The following is a 17,153-nucleotide window of genomic DNA, read 5'->3' on the forward strand; positions in this document are numbered from 1 at the left end:
AGCAAATCAAGATCCTACACATGTAATCGTATTATTTAATAAACAACACAAATAAATAAATAAACAGTATCATTTAAACTCTAGAAAATAAACCAGTGTCGTAGTTTAATTCTGATAAATGATACCACTTTAAATATGCACAGACAAAAAAGTTTAAGCAACAGATAACACAACACAAACATGTCATATTGAAGTGCAAAAGTGCAAAAGAGGTGTTAAATAAGTCATAAAATCTAATTGGTTAATTCTAGAATAGAAGTGCAACGACTTTAATAAATAATAACTCATTCCTGTTGTAATACTTCTTCTTTAAGCAGATAAAGTGAAAAGTGGTTATCTCTTGTGCAAAAACGTAGAACCTTAACTTTCTTGTCACTTTCCCCAACAAAGCCCACAAGATGGCGCTCTAACTCCATTCTGAGACATTCATACCTTTTGGTCAAAAGGGATTTTCCTCGAACTCAGCTGACTTAAATTTCCAAAACAAAATCCTGTTTACAACATTCAAAGCCTGCAAACAATCTTTATATAAATCTATAATGAAGACTAAAGTGCTGTTGAGATGCAGTTGGACATAAATAAAACATCCTTAGCTTAATACACAGTATAAAAACAGACTTCATAATTCTTTTAATGCTCCACAGTTACATGATGGTCTTATGATAACTTGTTTAAACAACATTGTGGTTCCTCCTGCTGCTCTTTAACCTGTGGGAAGAAAGTTGTACAGTTGACACCATGTCACATATTTAAAGTAATGTATAATTTGAGATTACAGGTACATGTATTAATTTACATGATGCAATAAATCTCACCTGTTTCTCCTCAGTGCAATAGCAATGATGAGGAAAGTGACAAATAATGTAGAAATGACCACCAGGGCAATTCCTGAGCTCGACAGCTGATTCACTGCAGAGGGAAGAAGCACAGGGTTAGTCCAGACCAGACTTACGTCTCAGAATTCACCTGAGAAAGAGGAAGGTGGGGAGGTTTTACAGTAATTTATGTTCTTGAAATTCCAACACCTCTTCAACACATGACCTGACAGCTAATTGTGGCTTCTTCAGGCTGGGGTTTTCTAGTAAATGAAACCAACGCTTCAAAGTGAAAGTAAGAGGTATCAGCTGTCAGTTGGGTTATCTGTTTGACTACATTTCCCAGACTCCCGCAGGACACAGAGAGAATTTCAGGGACTTTCCTGGCTTCCTGTAATTTGTTTACTATGTTAAATTGATTGATTGATTGGGGTCACATGGCTTGATGCAGAGTCACATTCCCAAGAGTCACAGCTTGTGACAGAAAGAGGAAATTGAGGATAAAAAGGCTTATTGATAAATGAGTCATTCTTTTGAAGAAACAAGGAGGAAGCATGTTTTACTCACAATGACAGTTCAATGACGTCAATATGATACTTTAATACATAAATTATTTGATATTTTGCTCATTTTTATGGCTTTCTTTCCCTTTAATTTGAATTTAAATCTTAATCTCTCTTCAAAGCATACTAAAAATTATATTTATAAGCTATGGCTCACAAATGTTAATACTTTTATTAAAAGTTTAAACCTGTCACACTTACATATGCTATAACTCCAGAGAGCTATTAGCTAATAATTAGGTTAGCACATTTCAATTATTGATGTCCCTGTCTCATCATTGGCTTGATCTAATGCTTTGTTGTGGCTGCGGTCGTGTTTGATGTGGTTTCTGTTCCAGTAAGTGAAAGCAATGAAGGCATTTTTCATTACTTCCACTCAAAATAATGATCCAGGAACAGCCAAATAGTTACAACACAATTCAACTTCGATATTATTTTTTTTGTTAAAATGAAGACTTTGACAAATGTTTTCTCACCTCTCCTCACGTTGTTCACATCACTATCAATGAAAACAAGAGGGATCCTCTCCAGCCTCTCCCCCCTCACACCCTTGTTCAGCAAACAGTCCACACTTCCTTTCCACTCTGAAGGAACCTCCAGGGTGATATTGCCACTGCTGGTAAACGTTCGGTCACTATTTTTCACTGTCGTTGCCTTTTGTTGGTTTAAAAGCCGAGCACCCGGGGAGTAGACCCACTCGATGGTTGGAGCTGGTCTACCTGTTGCGGAGCAGCTGATTTCAACCTCCACATCCTCTTCTCCATCCTCTTCTTCCCGAGGAAACACTTGTGTTTTCACGTCTGATATTCCTTCATGGAGAACGGAAGACACCTGTTAGCCTCTCTAACTGAGATTATCTAATGATTGATTTAACATGTCAGATTGAATGTGTTTTCAGTTTACCTTGCACTGTGAGACAAATCTGCTTCCTTGACGACCCTTCAGGGTAAACACTAAAAGTGCATGTATAGCAGCTTTCATCATCCCACGTCACATTTTTTATAACGATGGCTGTCGAGTTTAGAGACGCCTCTGTGAAGATAATTTTCTCGCGGTAAGGCTCGTTCACTTGCTTTTTGAAGCGTTCGCTGAAAGTAGCCATCGTCTCACGAGACTCTTTCAACACTTTCTCCCAGGAGACTTGAAGCACACCTGTCGGGGAAAGGTGAGTGTGATGATTATTCACTAAGAAAAATAAACATGATTTTTTTTTTCTGTGCACTCTTCCTTTAATTCTCCATCATTGTTTTTTTACAGGTGGCAGCAACAGGCTTCCATACATCTGTGTATAAATTTACAGAAACATAAACTCCTTCTTGTACCTGTCGAGTCGTGTTTTGTACAGCTGAAAACTGCATCTGTGCTGTAATCTGCTGTTCTACTGCCATGTAAGATGATCTCTGACATAGAGCCTGGAAACAGACAAAAAAGTGTTCAAAGATTAAAAAATGACTTCAATGCTGCATGCTAGCTGTGCTAAAAAAAGCACATTTAGCTGCTTGATAAACATGCAGAACTATGTTTCCTTTTATGATTTCCTTTTTTTAAATCTAACCAACACACAGGACCAAAATATCAAACAAAAGCACAAACACAAGACTTTAACTTTACACAGTGGAGTAAAAAAGGCTGATCTCTCTTGTGTCTATAACTCAACCTACAAGCCTAATACAGCAAAGAGTGACAGGCTTGAACACCTTACCTTTAAATATCAGAGCAGTCAGTATCAGGATGCTCAGCATGATGCTCCTCTGTAGGACAGCAGCACTTTCAGTTTTGTTTATCTTGGTAGAGGCTTTTAAAGATCAGCCAGCTGGGTGGGCGGGGCAAAACCCAGCATGACTCAGCATCAAAACCAAAACAACCTCTGTCCTGTATAGAATTCCTAAAAGATGCTTCATTTGTCTTTGCACATGTTTCAAGGACACATAATTACATTTCAGTTTCATTATGTCGAATAAACATAAAAGACAGTGACAAATCACAGTCCACATATCCAAGCTCTAAGGTATTTGGACAACAATAGCCTCAGTTTTGAGAGTTACCAGACCACTTTGCTTTTGTCTTCTTGGTATAACACAACTACTTCTTCTTCTTTTACGTCCACTGAGCAACTTTTCTTACTGTAAGTGAACTAATTTCACACCTCAGGCTGTGAAAAAAAAAACCCAAATGCAGAAACTTCAAGTCCCCCTTTGAGATTGTGTCTGACTGCAGTTCCCATTACTCTGTTCTCATAACTGGAGGAGGACGATTTACAGAAATCCCACCTTGTGCGTGGAAAGTCCACCTGTAGTGAAGTCACAGAACATACATGTTCATAGATGTCCAACAAATCCTCTGGAGGAAAATCATACCCCTCCCTTTTAGGAGTAATGATATCTCATAATGGGCTCATTCCAACAACAAATCAATGAATTGGCCCACTCTCAGTGGTTTCAGAGCGGTTTTCACTAATGTTCTACATTTTCTCATTTAGAGGGATTCATACCAGACAGGAAGCATTTGCTACTTGATTTGAGGCAAAGTGGCCCCGTATGAACTTTTTCAGCCTGGCATCACTTTGCCTTTGTACTCGCACGCTGCCCTCAGAAAGCATGACAACAGTAAGTCATAACAGAGTCAACACTACTTTGAGACAATCAAGTCTTCAGGATCAAATATTACGACATAATCTTATCAAGCTTCCGTCAATTTAAAACTTCCTTCAGCCAAAGCAGTTGGGGACACCAGGATACCTCTCCAGCTATCAGTCTAATTATCAACTGCTGATCAAAGCTAGGACTTGAACCAGCAACCCTCAGGTTACAAAGCCAATTCCCAAAGGTTGGACAACTTCCTCCTCAAAACTTGCCCAAAATATGCAGTCATACTTTCAGCAATGTAAACATAATACTGAAGATGTCATTGTGAAAGCTCTTTGAATGACAAGAATGTCACAAGTCACTTCCTGTGACTGTACCTCGTGATGTCAGAGGGGCTTCCACAAGGGGCAACATCCAGTTAGTAAAAATGAAGCCTATGCAGAAGTGTGAAAAGTTGCTGTTCATGGAGAATCCACTTGAGGCTGGCAGCAGAAAGACACAACAAGCCATAACAACAGACTTTTACAGCATTAAAACGCATATTTACAGCCTGGTCCTTGTTGGTTAGGATGTTAAGATTGTTTGATTGTCCAATCAGAGACACAGCTCAGGTCATGTGACTGACGGGCGCCCTGTAGCTGTTAAAAAGGAACCTCACAGCCAGAGATGTCGCAGAGGCTACGTCTACAATTTATACATTCTATGGGCTTCCATAGGTTTCAGTTTGATCAACCCTCAGGTAGATAAAAACTGGAACCAAACAGCTGCCTGATCAGTCAACTGCTACTCCCAAATGATAAAGCTAGTTCACTCATTACATCCTCAGGGTCAGGTCGGTTGTGATAATGAAATGGTCATAGTGAAACTGTGAGTCCTGAAGAAACACTGAACGGACTTTGGATCATCTGTCCAACATCAATGTCTCCTTTAGGTCTCATAGATGTCTTATTGAGTCTTTTATGTCTATTATCGTTTTATGCTTTATGTTTTGAGTTTTACTGTTTTTATTACGTCAACTCATGCGTAAAAGCCCCTCGTTGCCCCAAGAAAGAATAATAAAACTGTTTGAATTGGATAGAACTGGATACCTTCACATTCAACACTGAGCAGCTCAAAAGAAAGCACAACAGTGGGATCAGGTTATCACAAAGAGCCCAGCACAAACTCGTAATACACAACCTGATCCAACAAGAAGTAGCTTGGTTGCGTGTTTGTTTACTAAAGATTATAAAGAGGAAGTTGAATTCATCAGAAAGACACAGGAAAGAACCTAAAAACTCTTCTTAGAAAGAGGTGTCACCACTTTGTTATGAGGTTTTGACTGACTTTTGGTAAATCTTTGTTTTTAAGCAGTGCACCTGTAGAGCACCAGAGAATGCTGCAGCAGTATAAAGCCAGGTATGTTTGTTTTGGAAAGTACCCAGCAACCTTTTTCTGGGCCAGCACGTGACGCTTAAAGCCCAGAGTGGCTTGGCTTCAAGTGTCAGCTGCGCGTAAGCGTCACTTCTCGGTTTTTCAGTCTAAACTTGGTGTACCACCTGAAGATAGTTACACTTAGCTGGTCAGTTGTGAAACAGCTGACTGAGAAATGATGCTGCAGTGGTTAGTTTGCTATTAGTGCTATTGCCTCACAAGAAGAGGAAGAAGGTTGCTGGTTTGAATTCCAGGCTAGAAAGGTGCAGTCAGGTAGGAACTGAAAGAAAAACTGAGCACAGAGAGGGCTTGCTGTAAATTTCAGGTAAAGCTTTCAGGGATCATTTTATCAGACTCAGAACAAGCCTGGAACAGGAGCACTGGATCACCACTCTGCTCTGCTCAAGGCTCATGAAACAGAAAGTATTTAAATATAGCACTATACGCACTGAAGAAGCACAGACAGGAGCTGGAAGTGACCCCAACTCATTTAGCTGATTAATTTCCCTGAAATCTCCCTCAGTAATAAAAAAATATGCCCATCAAGCTAAAAGAGTAAAAAGGTTCTCACCATAGAGGAAACAGCTTTTTAGCATGCGACCTATTTGTGATGATTCAGTAAATAATCAGTGAACAGCTGACACACGTCAATTCAAAGCTACCTCCTTTTCCAAAGAAAGCAAAGCAGTGATTTCACAGATGACAACAAATAAACAAAGCCGCATGTTAGCTTGTTGTTTTTTTAATGGAGGAATGTGGTTTGACAGTTTTCAGCTGTGGCCTTAAAGCTCCTGGGAGATGATTCCAGATGTTAATGACGCATGCCTGAAATTAAAGCTAAAGCTTCTACATGACCTACAAGAACGATAAAAAATAAAATAAAAAAAAAAAAAGCACAAAGTTTGAAGAAGTGGATGAGAGGCACCACTTTGTCCACAGGGGGGCGCCAAACATACTAAACATTCTTCACAAAAGCTGAAACAAGAAAAAAAATTGACTTCGTGAGATAAAAAATAATCTCCTTAAAATCTACAAGCAGAATGATAGCAACAGCTGATACAGTCACTGCTCATATCATGTGGAAACAGAAAGTCACAAGGAGGAACTGCGCCATCTTGTGGACATTCAACCTCATTACATTTTTACTTGAGAGAAAAAGAAAACCGCTGATAAAAACGCTTCAGTTAAGAACTTGTGAATTGTTGGAGTTGGTGTTGGAGCCGTTCACTCGGACAGTAGAGTAGAGTCCGCTCTCTCTCTGGATGAATGTGCTGTAGGGCTCGATGTCATCTGGCTCCTGCAGGAAGAAACATTCAAACAAATCATGAATGCTGAATAAAACATACAGATGAAGCTTTCTTTGTTAAAACCTGTTCTGTACCGTGTTTGAAGGGCTGCTGCACAGAGGCTCTGGTGGTTTTCTGTTAAATGAAACAGGAATGAGATCAGACATCTTTAGCTCCTCTTCAAAAAAACACAAACTTGTCACAAAAAAACACAATATTAGCAGAGGATATTGTTCTAATTGCAGCAGTCTTCGGTTTGACACCCTACAACCACTTCCTGCTCTTCCTCTCCTCTTTTAAGATGCATTACGAGTGTTTGAAACCAGGGTGATGTCACACTTAAAAAGAGGGTCACGCTCTCTAATATTCTGAACATGGGTGTGAAACAACATGCTGGATGTTCTTCAGTCGTCTCTTACCTGTTTCTCATTCTCCTGCAGACGACCAAGAGTATTAATCCAGTTATAATGATGATGATAGCTGGACTCAGCAAAGGAAAAAGTGGTATTTTTTCTGGATGGTTGTCAGGCTTTGATCTGGAGTCACCTAAAATAAAGTCACAACAATGACGCCACAAATTTAATAGATAGGTATCTCTATAATATGGCAACTGAATTATCAACATACTGTTGCAGATACATTTATATACTGCACTTTGCAATTAGAGCAGGCATGGCAACTAAAAATCAGAGGTTGAATGGTCGTTAGCAGTACGAACCATCCATGTATCAAGATTCAAGACGAGGTGTCATGTGGCTATGCCTAAAGATCCATTGGACCAAACCTGAGTATTTACCCTCTACAGTGACTTTAAAATGGATGCTGAAGGTTCCATCAGGACGTGTACATTCACAGAAGTAATTCCCACTGTCCTCTGGAGTTAAACTGGTCAGGTGGAGAAAAACAGCCCCATTCCCTGGCATCAGTCTGAACTTAGAGCCACAGTTGTTCTCAAAGCCAAGTTCATATCTGTATCCCAAATGACAGTCTTCTCCACTCTCTGTCCTGATCTCACAAGTGATGAGTATGACGAAATTCAAAGTGTCATTGGTGCATATCTGTGTGGTGTCTGGTTTTCTTCCAATGATTTTCACAAGGGTCACTGCAAACAAACACAGAGTTACATGAGTTTTAAAGACATGATATTTTTCATTTAGCTCTCTTTTTATGATTGTACTGTGATATGAGTAAAACTGTGCAGTAGATTTTGGGATATATTTCCAAAGATTCAAAGGGGAACTACAACTTATTTAAACTATTTAAGCTAAACTGTCTAACTAATGTAGTTTTTACTCAAAAAAGTTTCTTTGTACAGTACCTTTTGCAATTGTTTCATTGACACCTAGGGGTCCTCCTAAGGTTTTCTTAGGTGTCACTGCAAACAACAAAAGAGAACTTTGACCAACACATTCATAAACACATTTATTCAAATTGTAAAAGTTCGAAGGTCTGCATCAACTTGATAAAAACAGCATGAAATGCAGCATTAGTTAGCTGGAGTAGCATTTTGAATTAGTCAAATATCAGGCATTGAGTTACACTAGTACAACAGCAGATCAGTCTTAGATAATGTTTGACTGTCTCCATTAAAACAATAGCAGAAGCAACAACACAAGAAGAAGAAGTGCCTTACCTTCACTGCCAAAACACTCGATAAGCAGCAGTGGCAGAGCAAAGCACAGCATCCATTTTTCCATACTGGTCACACAGAATCTTCCAAAATCGCAAAAAAAATCCACCAAACTGCACAAGAACAAAGCTACAACACCTTGCTGAACTTGTGTTGTAAAGCTTGTGAGAACTCTGCCTGCACGGAAACGCTTCTTCACACGCTTCTGCTGTCAATGCTCACACCTGAATGCCAACTGAACATGCAGTTCAAGTTAAACTGCAGAGGTCTAAGGATGTGAAAGAAAGGCAGCAGTCAAATGACCTACAAACAGTGAGACGTGCACTTTAGTCACTGTGACACATTTAGAGGCATGAGCTCGAGTCGAGACGGATAGAGATCATTGTGGTTTGTGTGAGATGTAAACACCACGTCTTTGACAGAAAAAGCTTAAACCTGACAACACTAGGTGTCAGATTCACAGTATAACTTGTGCATTAAACAAAAGGTAATTCATGCAATGACACAACATTTCTGATGATAACTTGTGAATGAAAACCAAAGTCAAATTACTTGGAAAGCAGGATTTATTGTGATGGAACACAGGAAGCTTTTTGGGCTTTAAAATGTAAAAACAAAATAATAAATAAACATTTGGCGCTTTAAATAAGTACAAAGAAACACATATCATAATGTTCTCATTTTAAAAATTCCATATACAGTATTTTGTTTTTACATGGTTTAAAAGTTTTCATAGATTTCTCCATCTTCTCCAGTGGCTGTGTGGTTGCTCTTGGTGTTCTCTACAGAGAGGGTTTGATACACGTCACTTGCTGGTTGTTGAAGGCTTTGGTAGGGGTTATCTTCCTCCACCTGGTTCTGTCAAAACACAAGATGTTAGTGTGACTTATATTACAGTATGAGGACTTTTTTATCATGAATATTTTGAATTATTGACATAAAATGTGTTCCTATTTGTTCAGCTTGTAGTTCTGAGGCCAAACAACAGCCCTTAATCAACTTTTATCAATACTTAGCAAACTTTGCTTTGATGCTGAAAAATGAGAGTATATCTATGTTTGATGACTCAACAGTGTTTTGAATGTTCTGAAAGCACAGATACAGCCAGTAATGAGCTGTGATAGGTGGATCGTCTTGTGGTTTAGACACTGCAGGCTGTGGCTTCCAGCAATACCTCCTGATACCATACTAAGACATGATGTGAATGGTAAACCCCTGCTCCCTATCTCTACCATCACTTCCTGACATCATACAAAAAAGCAACTTTGTTTGAAAAAAAACAAACAAACAGTGGAAATACAAAAAACATGTAGAAAAAGATAGTTTGTGATCTACCAAAGAGCTCAGGAGGACAGATGGATGAGGCACAGATACTTCTGTTCTCGTGTTATGTCTGAAAATCAGAAAATATGACAGATGTTGAACATATTTAGTATCATTTCACATATTCATTCAAAGATAGAGCTTTCATTTTAAAAAAGGGAAGTTTTACCTGCAGTATATTTTATATACTGTGCATCCAATGACAAGTCCAAACACGAGGATAAAAGCACACAAACCAATCAAAATGAAGAGTGAGACCAAACTGGAGTTTGTCTGAGGGATGCTGTAGGTAGGAGCTGAATTAACAACAAACAGAAAGAGAAATGTTTGATTTGCTTCATACGCATGAAAAAAAATCAAGTTTTACAGTAAGAACGAAAACTTGATTTATAGTTTTTGTTAATAAATGTGTCAAGACTTACATCATGCAAGGTTATGATAAACCTGAGTATTTACCGTCTACAGTGACTTTTAAATGCACACTGAAGGTTCCATCGGGACGTGTACAATCACAGGAAAAGTTCCCACTGTCCTCTGGAGTTAAACTGGTCAGGTGGAGAAAAACAGCCCCATTCCCTGGCATCAGTCTGAACTTAGAGCCACAGGTGTTCTCAAATCCATGTTCATATCTGTATCCCAAATAACAGTATTCTCCACTCTCTGTCTTGATCTCACAAGTGATAAATACGACGACATCCACAGTGTCATTGGTGCATATTTGTGTGGTGTCTGTTTTTTTTCCAATGGTTTTCACAAGGGTCACTGCAAAACAACACAGAGTTTAATGAGTTTTAAAGACTCAATATTCTGCATTCCCTTCTCTTTCTGATTATACTGTGATACGAGTAAAAGTGAGCAGTAGATTGTGAGATACATTTCCAAAGACTTAAAGGAACTATCAATAGTTACTAACTATTCAAGCTAAACTGGCTAATTTATGTAGAGTTTATTCAACAAAGTTTCTTTGAACAGTACCCTTTGAAATTGTTTCATTGACACCTGTGGGTCCTCCCAAGGTTTTCTTAGGTGTCCCTGCAAACAACAAAAGAGAACTTTGACCAACACGTTCATTAACACATTTTTTCCACATTGTAAAGCTATGAAAGTTTGCATCAATTTGATAAAAACCATCATGAAATGCAGCTTCAGTTAGCTTTTGTAGCATTTTGAATTTTTCAAACATCTGACATAGATCTCAGAGAAAGTGCTTCTGTTTTCACTTAAACAAAAGCAGAAGCCTTAACACAAGAAAAGGGACATTACCTTCACTGCTAAAACACCTGGTGAGCAGCAGCAGAGTAAAGCACAGCGTCTGTTTTTCCATATTTGTCAAGAAGAAACTGTCAAAGGCCTAGTGAAAATAAATGCACCAAAACCTGCACATTAAAGCTTCAACACCTTGTTTTTCTACAAACTATTGAAGCCTGTGCTTCTTCACACGCGTCTGCTTTCACACGCTAACACTTCCTTGAAGCCAACTGTATGTGCAGTTCAAGTTAAAGCACAGATAATTTTATCTACAGTGGTCTTAAGGTGTGAAAGAAAGGCAACGGTCAAATGACTGACACAAAGTGAGACCTTCACTTTTGTCACTGTGACACATTGAGAGGCATGAGCTCAAGCTGCAGATTTGCATTCAGTGTGGTGTGAATGAGATGTACATACCACACATTTTTTACATGCTTATACAAACCACATAATAACTCATATTATTAAAAAAACAGAAAGTTCATGCAATGATTCTGCATTTCTGATGACAAAGGGTTGATAAATACCAGAGTCAGATCAGTTGGAAAGCAGAATTTATTGTGATTATAATATATGTGATTTATTGTGGTTATAAAATATAAAAACAAAGTAATAAACATTAAATCACTACAAAAACTGATAATAATATCAACATTTTAAAAAATATCATGTACAGTAAACACTGATCAGGCACTGTGTTTTTACATGGTTTAAAAGTTTTCATAGGTTTCATCTTCTCCAATGGCTGTGTGGTTGCTCTTGGTGTTCTCTACAGAGAGGGTTTGATACACGTCACTTGCTGGTTGTTGAAGGCTTTGGTAGGGGTTATCTTCCTCCACCTGGTTCTGTCAAACACAAGATGTTAGTGTGACTTAATTCACAGTATCAGGACTTTTATATAATAATTATTTTAAACCATTGATATTGAGTCCTGAGGCCAACCAACAGCCCTTGATTAATGTAGAATTTTGAATTTCACAGACATCTGACATAAATCTAGGAGAATGTGTGACTGTCTCCACTAAAACAAAAGCAGAAGCATCAACACAAGAAGAAGTTCATTACCATCACTGCCAAAACACCTGATGAGCAGCAGCAGCAGAGAAAAACACAGAGTCCATTTTTCCATACTGGTCAAGAAGAATCTGTCACAAGTTGAGAAAAAATAAATGCACCAAAACCTGCACAACAACAAAGCTTCAACGCCTTGTTTTTCTACAAACTATTGAAGCCTGTGCTTAATCACCTGCCCCTGCTTTCACATGCTAACATTTCCTTAAGGCCAACTGTATGTGCAGTTCAAGTTAAAGCACAGATATTTTTATCTACAGTGGTCTTAGAGGGAGGAAGAATGACAGCGGTTAACTGACCTACATAAAGTGAGACGTGCACTTTTGTCACTCTGACACATTTCGAGGCATGAGCTCAAGCAGCACACAGAGATAATAGTGGTTTATAAAAAATGTACACACAAAACGTCTTTGACAGAACATGCTTCTAACAAACTACACATTACTACTCTTATACAGCAAAGTGAATTTTTTTTTTTTGCAATGACTCCGCATATCTGGTAACAAAGTATGGAGGAAAACCAGAGTCATACCGAAAGGAAGTAGAATTTATTGTGATGGAGCACCGGAAGCTTTTTTCGGGGGATACAAAAAATAACATGTGCTACAAATCACCAGAAAGCATGCAGCTAATTATTCACATTTTCAGAAATGTCATAGACTGATCAGGCATTGTGTTTTTACATGGTTTAAAAGTTTTCATAGGTCTCATCATCTCCAGTGGCTGTGTGGTTGCTCTTGGTGTTCTCCACGTGGTTTGATACACGTCACTTGCTGGTTGTTGAAGGCTTTGGTAGGGGTTATCTTGCTCCACCTGGTCCTGTCAAACACAAGCTGTTAGTGTGACTCATTGTACAGTTGAAGGACTTGTTTAGGTGAATAACAGAATGGTCTTTAATGGTATCAATACTTACAGAATTTTTTTTTTTAAATATTCCAAATTAATTACATCAAAGGCGGTTTGGCCTTGTGGTTTAGACACTGCAGGCTGTGGCTTCCAGCAATACCTCCTGATACCATACTAAGACATGCAGTGAATGGTAAACCCCTGCTCCCTATCTCTACTATCACTTCCTGAACTATGCTTAAGTAAAACACTGACAAAAAAAGTGGAAACACTCAAAATGAAAAAATGAAAATGAAAAAGATAGTTTGTGACATACCAAAGAACTCAGGAGGACTGATGGAGGTGGCACAGATACTTCTGTTCTTGTGTTGTGTCTGAAAATCAGAAAATATATCAGATGTCAAACATTTTTGTTATCATTTCACAGATTTAGTCAAGGATGGAGCTTTTATTTTAAAAAAGAAGTTTTACCTGCAGTATTTTTTATATAAGGTGCATCCAGTGACAAGTCCAAACACAAGGATTAAAGCACACAAACCAGTCACAATGAAAATCAGAACAAAATGGGAGTCTGGCTGAGAGGTGCTGTTGATTGGAGCTGGATAAGAAACACACAGCAAGAGAAATGTTTGAAACTGCTCCATAAACATTAAACACATCAAATTCCACATTGAGGCACAACACTTGTTTTATCTCTTTTTTGGAAATCAATGCTATGAAAGTAACATCATGCTAAACTATTGAAAAACCTGGGAATTTACCTTCTACAATGACTTTTAAATGGATGCTGAAGGTTCCATCAAGGCGTGTACAATCACAGGAGTAGTTCCCACTGTCCTCTGGAGTTAAACTGGTCATGTGGAGAAAAACAGCCCCATTCCCTGGCATTAATCTGAACTTAGAGCCACAGTTGTTCACAAAGCCATGTCCATATCTGTATCCCAAACCACAGTCTTCTCCACTCTCTGTCCTGATCTCACAATTGATAAATATGATGACAGTCACGGTGTCATTGGTGCATATCGGTGTGGTGTCTGTTTTTTTTCCAGTGGTTTTCACAAAGGACTCTGCAAACAAACACAGAGTTACATGAGTTTTAAGGACTCAATACCTCATGTTCTCGTTCTGACTGCACTGATACATGAGTCGCACTGTGAAGCAGTAGATTGTGGGACACATTTCCAAGGACTAAATGAAAAACTATAGCTAGTTACAAACACTTCAAGATGAACTGGCTGATAACTAACTAATGCAGACTCTATTCAACAAAGTTTCCTTGTACAGTATCTTTGCAATTGTTTCACTGACACCTCTTTGAGAATGAAAGTTTTTCTCAGTTGTCACTGCAAACAACATGAGCTCACTTTTGAATTACTTATTCATGAACACATTTATTCAAATAGTAATGTTGACATGGTCTGCACCAACAAAATAAAAATCATCATAAAATGCAGTCTCAGTTAGCTGTTGTAGCATTTTGAGTTTTTCAAATATCAGACATTGAATTACACCAGAACAACAGCAGATCAATCTCAGAGAAAGTGCGTCTGTCTCCACTAAACAAAAACAGAGGCATCAACAAGAAAAGGTACATTACCTTCACTGCCAAAACACGCGATCGGCAGCAGCAGCAGAGCAAAGCACAGCGTCCATTTTTCCATACTGGTCAAAAAAAATCTGCCACAGGCTGAATGAAAAAAATGCACCAAAACCTGCACAACAACAAAGCTTCAACACTTTTTTATTCTTTTTTGCTAAAAAACTAGTGAAGCCTGGGTCTTTAAACACTTCTGCTTTCACATCTTTTACACACCACTGTGAAGCCAAGCTGTATGCGCAGTTCAAGGTAAAGCATAGGTAATTTTATCTACAGTGGTCTCAAGGTGTGAAAGAAAGGCAACGGTCAACTAACCTACAAAGCACGAGACGTGTTTTTGTGACTGTGACACATTTAAAGACACGAGCTCAAGCAGCACACAGAGATAACTGTGGTTCATATGAGATGTACATACCAAACTTTGTGTCTCTGCATTCGACAAAGTGTTGATGAAAACCAGAGTTAGAACAGTTGGGAAGCAGAATTCATATTGATGGAGCACAGGAAGCTTTTTTGGGAAATAAAATGTATGATAAACATTCACAGATACAAATCACCAAAAAACATGCAGCTAGATGTTCACATTTTAAGACATCTAATCCAGTTTGGACTGATCGGACATTGCATTTTTACTTGGTTTAAAAGTTTTCATAGATTTCTCTATCATGTCCAGCGGCTGCGTGGTTACTCTTGGTGTTCTTGACGTTGATGCCACCTGCTTGTTGAAAGTTTTCATAGGGATTATCTTGCTCACTTTGGTCCTGTTAAAACACAAGATGTTAAAGTGACTCCATTAACAGATCAAGGAAATGATGAGATGAATATCAGGAAGGTCTTTGACAGCAACACTAGAAACAGAATGCTATTATGGTATCAATCAGCTTCTAATAGCATACAAGGAAATGCAGTGAATGGTATAACCCCTGCTCCCTATCTCTACTATCACTCCCTGACATCATGCCTGAAAGCAAATTGATGAAAAATATAGTTTGTGGTCTACCAAAGAGCTCAGGAGGACAGACGGATGAGGCACTGATACTTCTGTTCTCGTGTTGTGTCTGAAAATCAGAAAAGATGACAGATGTTGGACAAATCTGATATCATTTCACAGTTTTCTTCAAAGATAGAGCTTTAATTTTACAAAAGAAAGTTTTACCTGCAGTATTTTTTATATATGACGCATCCAATGGGAAGTCCAGACACAAGGATAAAAGCACACAAACCAATCAAAATGAAGATATGGTTGAGATTAGGCTCAGAGTTGCTGTCAAACGGAGCTGTATTTCAAACACACACCGAAAGAAAAGTTTGAAACTGCTTCATAAACATTTCAGAAATCAAGTTTCATAGTAAGACAAACTTGTTCAATCTCCAATATTAAAAAATAAATGGTCCATAACTTGATGCCAAACTATGAGAAAACATGAGTATTTACCTTCAACAGTGACTTTTAAATCAAATCTGTCGGTTCCATCAGGACGTGAGCACTCACAGGAGTAATTTCCACTATCCCCTGGGATTAAACTCGTCATGTACAGAAAAAAAGTTTGATTCTCAGCGATCAGTCTGAATCTTGAGCCACAATCATCCTCAAAGCCATATCTGTATCCGTACAACAAACGACAGTCTTCTCCTCTCGCTGTCCTGATCTCACAAATGATCAGTAAGATGGAATCCACAGTCTTATTCGGGCATATCTGAGTCACATCTGGTTCTCTCCTTATTGTTTTTGTTATTGTCACTGTAATCACAAGTACACATTTATTGTTCGCCAATCTGTAATGACTGTCTGCGTTGATTATAAAGACAAAGTGAAACAGAAAATGCTCCACATGGCTCAAAAATCAAATAAGTGATTGAATAATGCAAATCTCCTCTACCTTTAGAGTCATAGCATGAAAACACTGGCAGAAGGAGAATAAAGCAGAGAACCCGTTGATCCATCATCGCCTTAAGTTCACGCAGCAGTGATCTGTACTCTTCAGTCCACACTGAAGAGAGAACAGACTGTGTCACCTGAAACTGAAATAGTGGCTGAATATGTGGCAAGCTAAAAGGAAGTACAAGTCTTGACCTCCTTCACTTTCATACTCAGACTGTCCATTTTACCATGAGGAGGTTTTAACATATCAACCCAGGCCAGCAAAGAGGAGACTGTGTCCTCAAATTTCCTTTAACTTCAACCAATAAGTTTGGTATCCTCAAACTTATGGGGATACCATGTTACATCTAATACATGAGCAAAGTATTTCAATGTGCATGAATTAAAAGTTGATGACAGATTTAACCTCAAGGTAAGTTTCCAAGTTGTTCTGCTTCTGTCGACGATGGCGAGCATTCTTGAACTATCTGGCTCTTCAATGTGTCCGATGTTGAATGTAATGGGGTGAAAGAAGGTTCCAAAGACTGTTTGGAGCAGGCTGAAAGGTGTTTTATTTTGTTGTCAAGATAAGCAAGTGGTCACTTTTAAAAGTGCAGTTTCGGCTTCATTTTTTAACACTTGAGGTTGCTGTTTAGCACTATTTTGCATTACTTTAAATGTTAAATACCATTCATCTAGTTTGGCTCTGTAACCAGTTTGCTTTTCACCAGGCATCAGAGCACCATTTGTGGGAAGTGATTTTCATTTGATAGCCTATGGTAGGTAATCTGAAAAGTAAAACTTTCCCACCTGTAATGAACACTGTAATGCATCGTTAAAAACATCCTGCAGCCTGTCAGCACATTCACAAACAGATTAGTTTTTTTGTTTTTACATTAGTGTATGAAAGAAATA

The 17,153-nt window shown here is 38.5% G+C and overlaps 1 protein-coding gene and 1 long non-coding RNA gene across 2 annotated transcripts; both read right to left on the bottom strand.

The window, feature by feature from the left end:
• Positions 1 to 218: 218 nt before the first annotated feature.
• Positions 219 to 3,182, bottom strand: LOC141786114 (OX-2 membrane glycoprotein-like). The gene is made up of 6 exons (XM_074664839.1): positions 3,081 to 3,182; positions 2,701 to 2,790; positions 2,282 to 2,530; positions 1,855 to 2,187; positions 816 to 909; positions 219 to 708 (listed from the first exon to the last, which is right to left on the bottom strand). Exons 1-6 carry the CDS (start codon positions 3,118 to 3,120, stop codon positions 672 to 674), a joined length of 843 nt encoding a protein of 280 aa, XP_074520940.1. The 5' UTR covers positions 3,121 to 3,182; the 3' UTR covers positions 219 to 671.
• Positions 3,183 to 6,447: 3,265 nt separating this feature from the next.
• On the bottom strand, positions 6,448 to 7,201 carry LOC141785782 (uncharacterized). Its single transcript, XR_012597574.1, has 3 exons — positions 7,082 to 7,201; positions 6,758 to 6,797; positions 6,448 to 6,673 (listed from the first exon to the last, which is right to left on the bottom strand). It is a non-coding gene; the product is annotated as an uncharacterized LOC141785782 (long non-coding RNA).
• Positions 7,202 to 17,153: the final 9,952 nt, after the last annotated feature.

The sequence above is a fragment of the Halichoeres trimaculatus genome, unplaced genomic scaffold, assembly GCF_033239565.1.
Source record: "Halichoeres trimaculatus isolate MK-OKI-2021-1 unplaced genomic scaffold, fHalTri1.1 fHalTri1_scaffold_24, whole genome shotgun sequence".
In the NCBI taxonomy this organism is placed as follows: domain Eukaryota; kingdom Metazoa; phylum Chordata; class Actinopteri; order Labriformes; family Labridae; genus Halichoeres; species Halichoeres trimaculatus.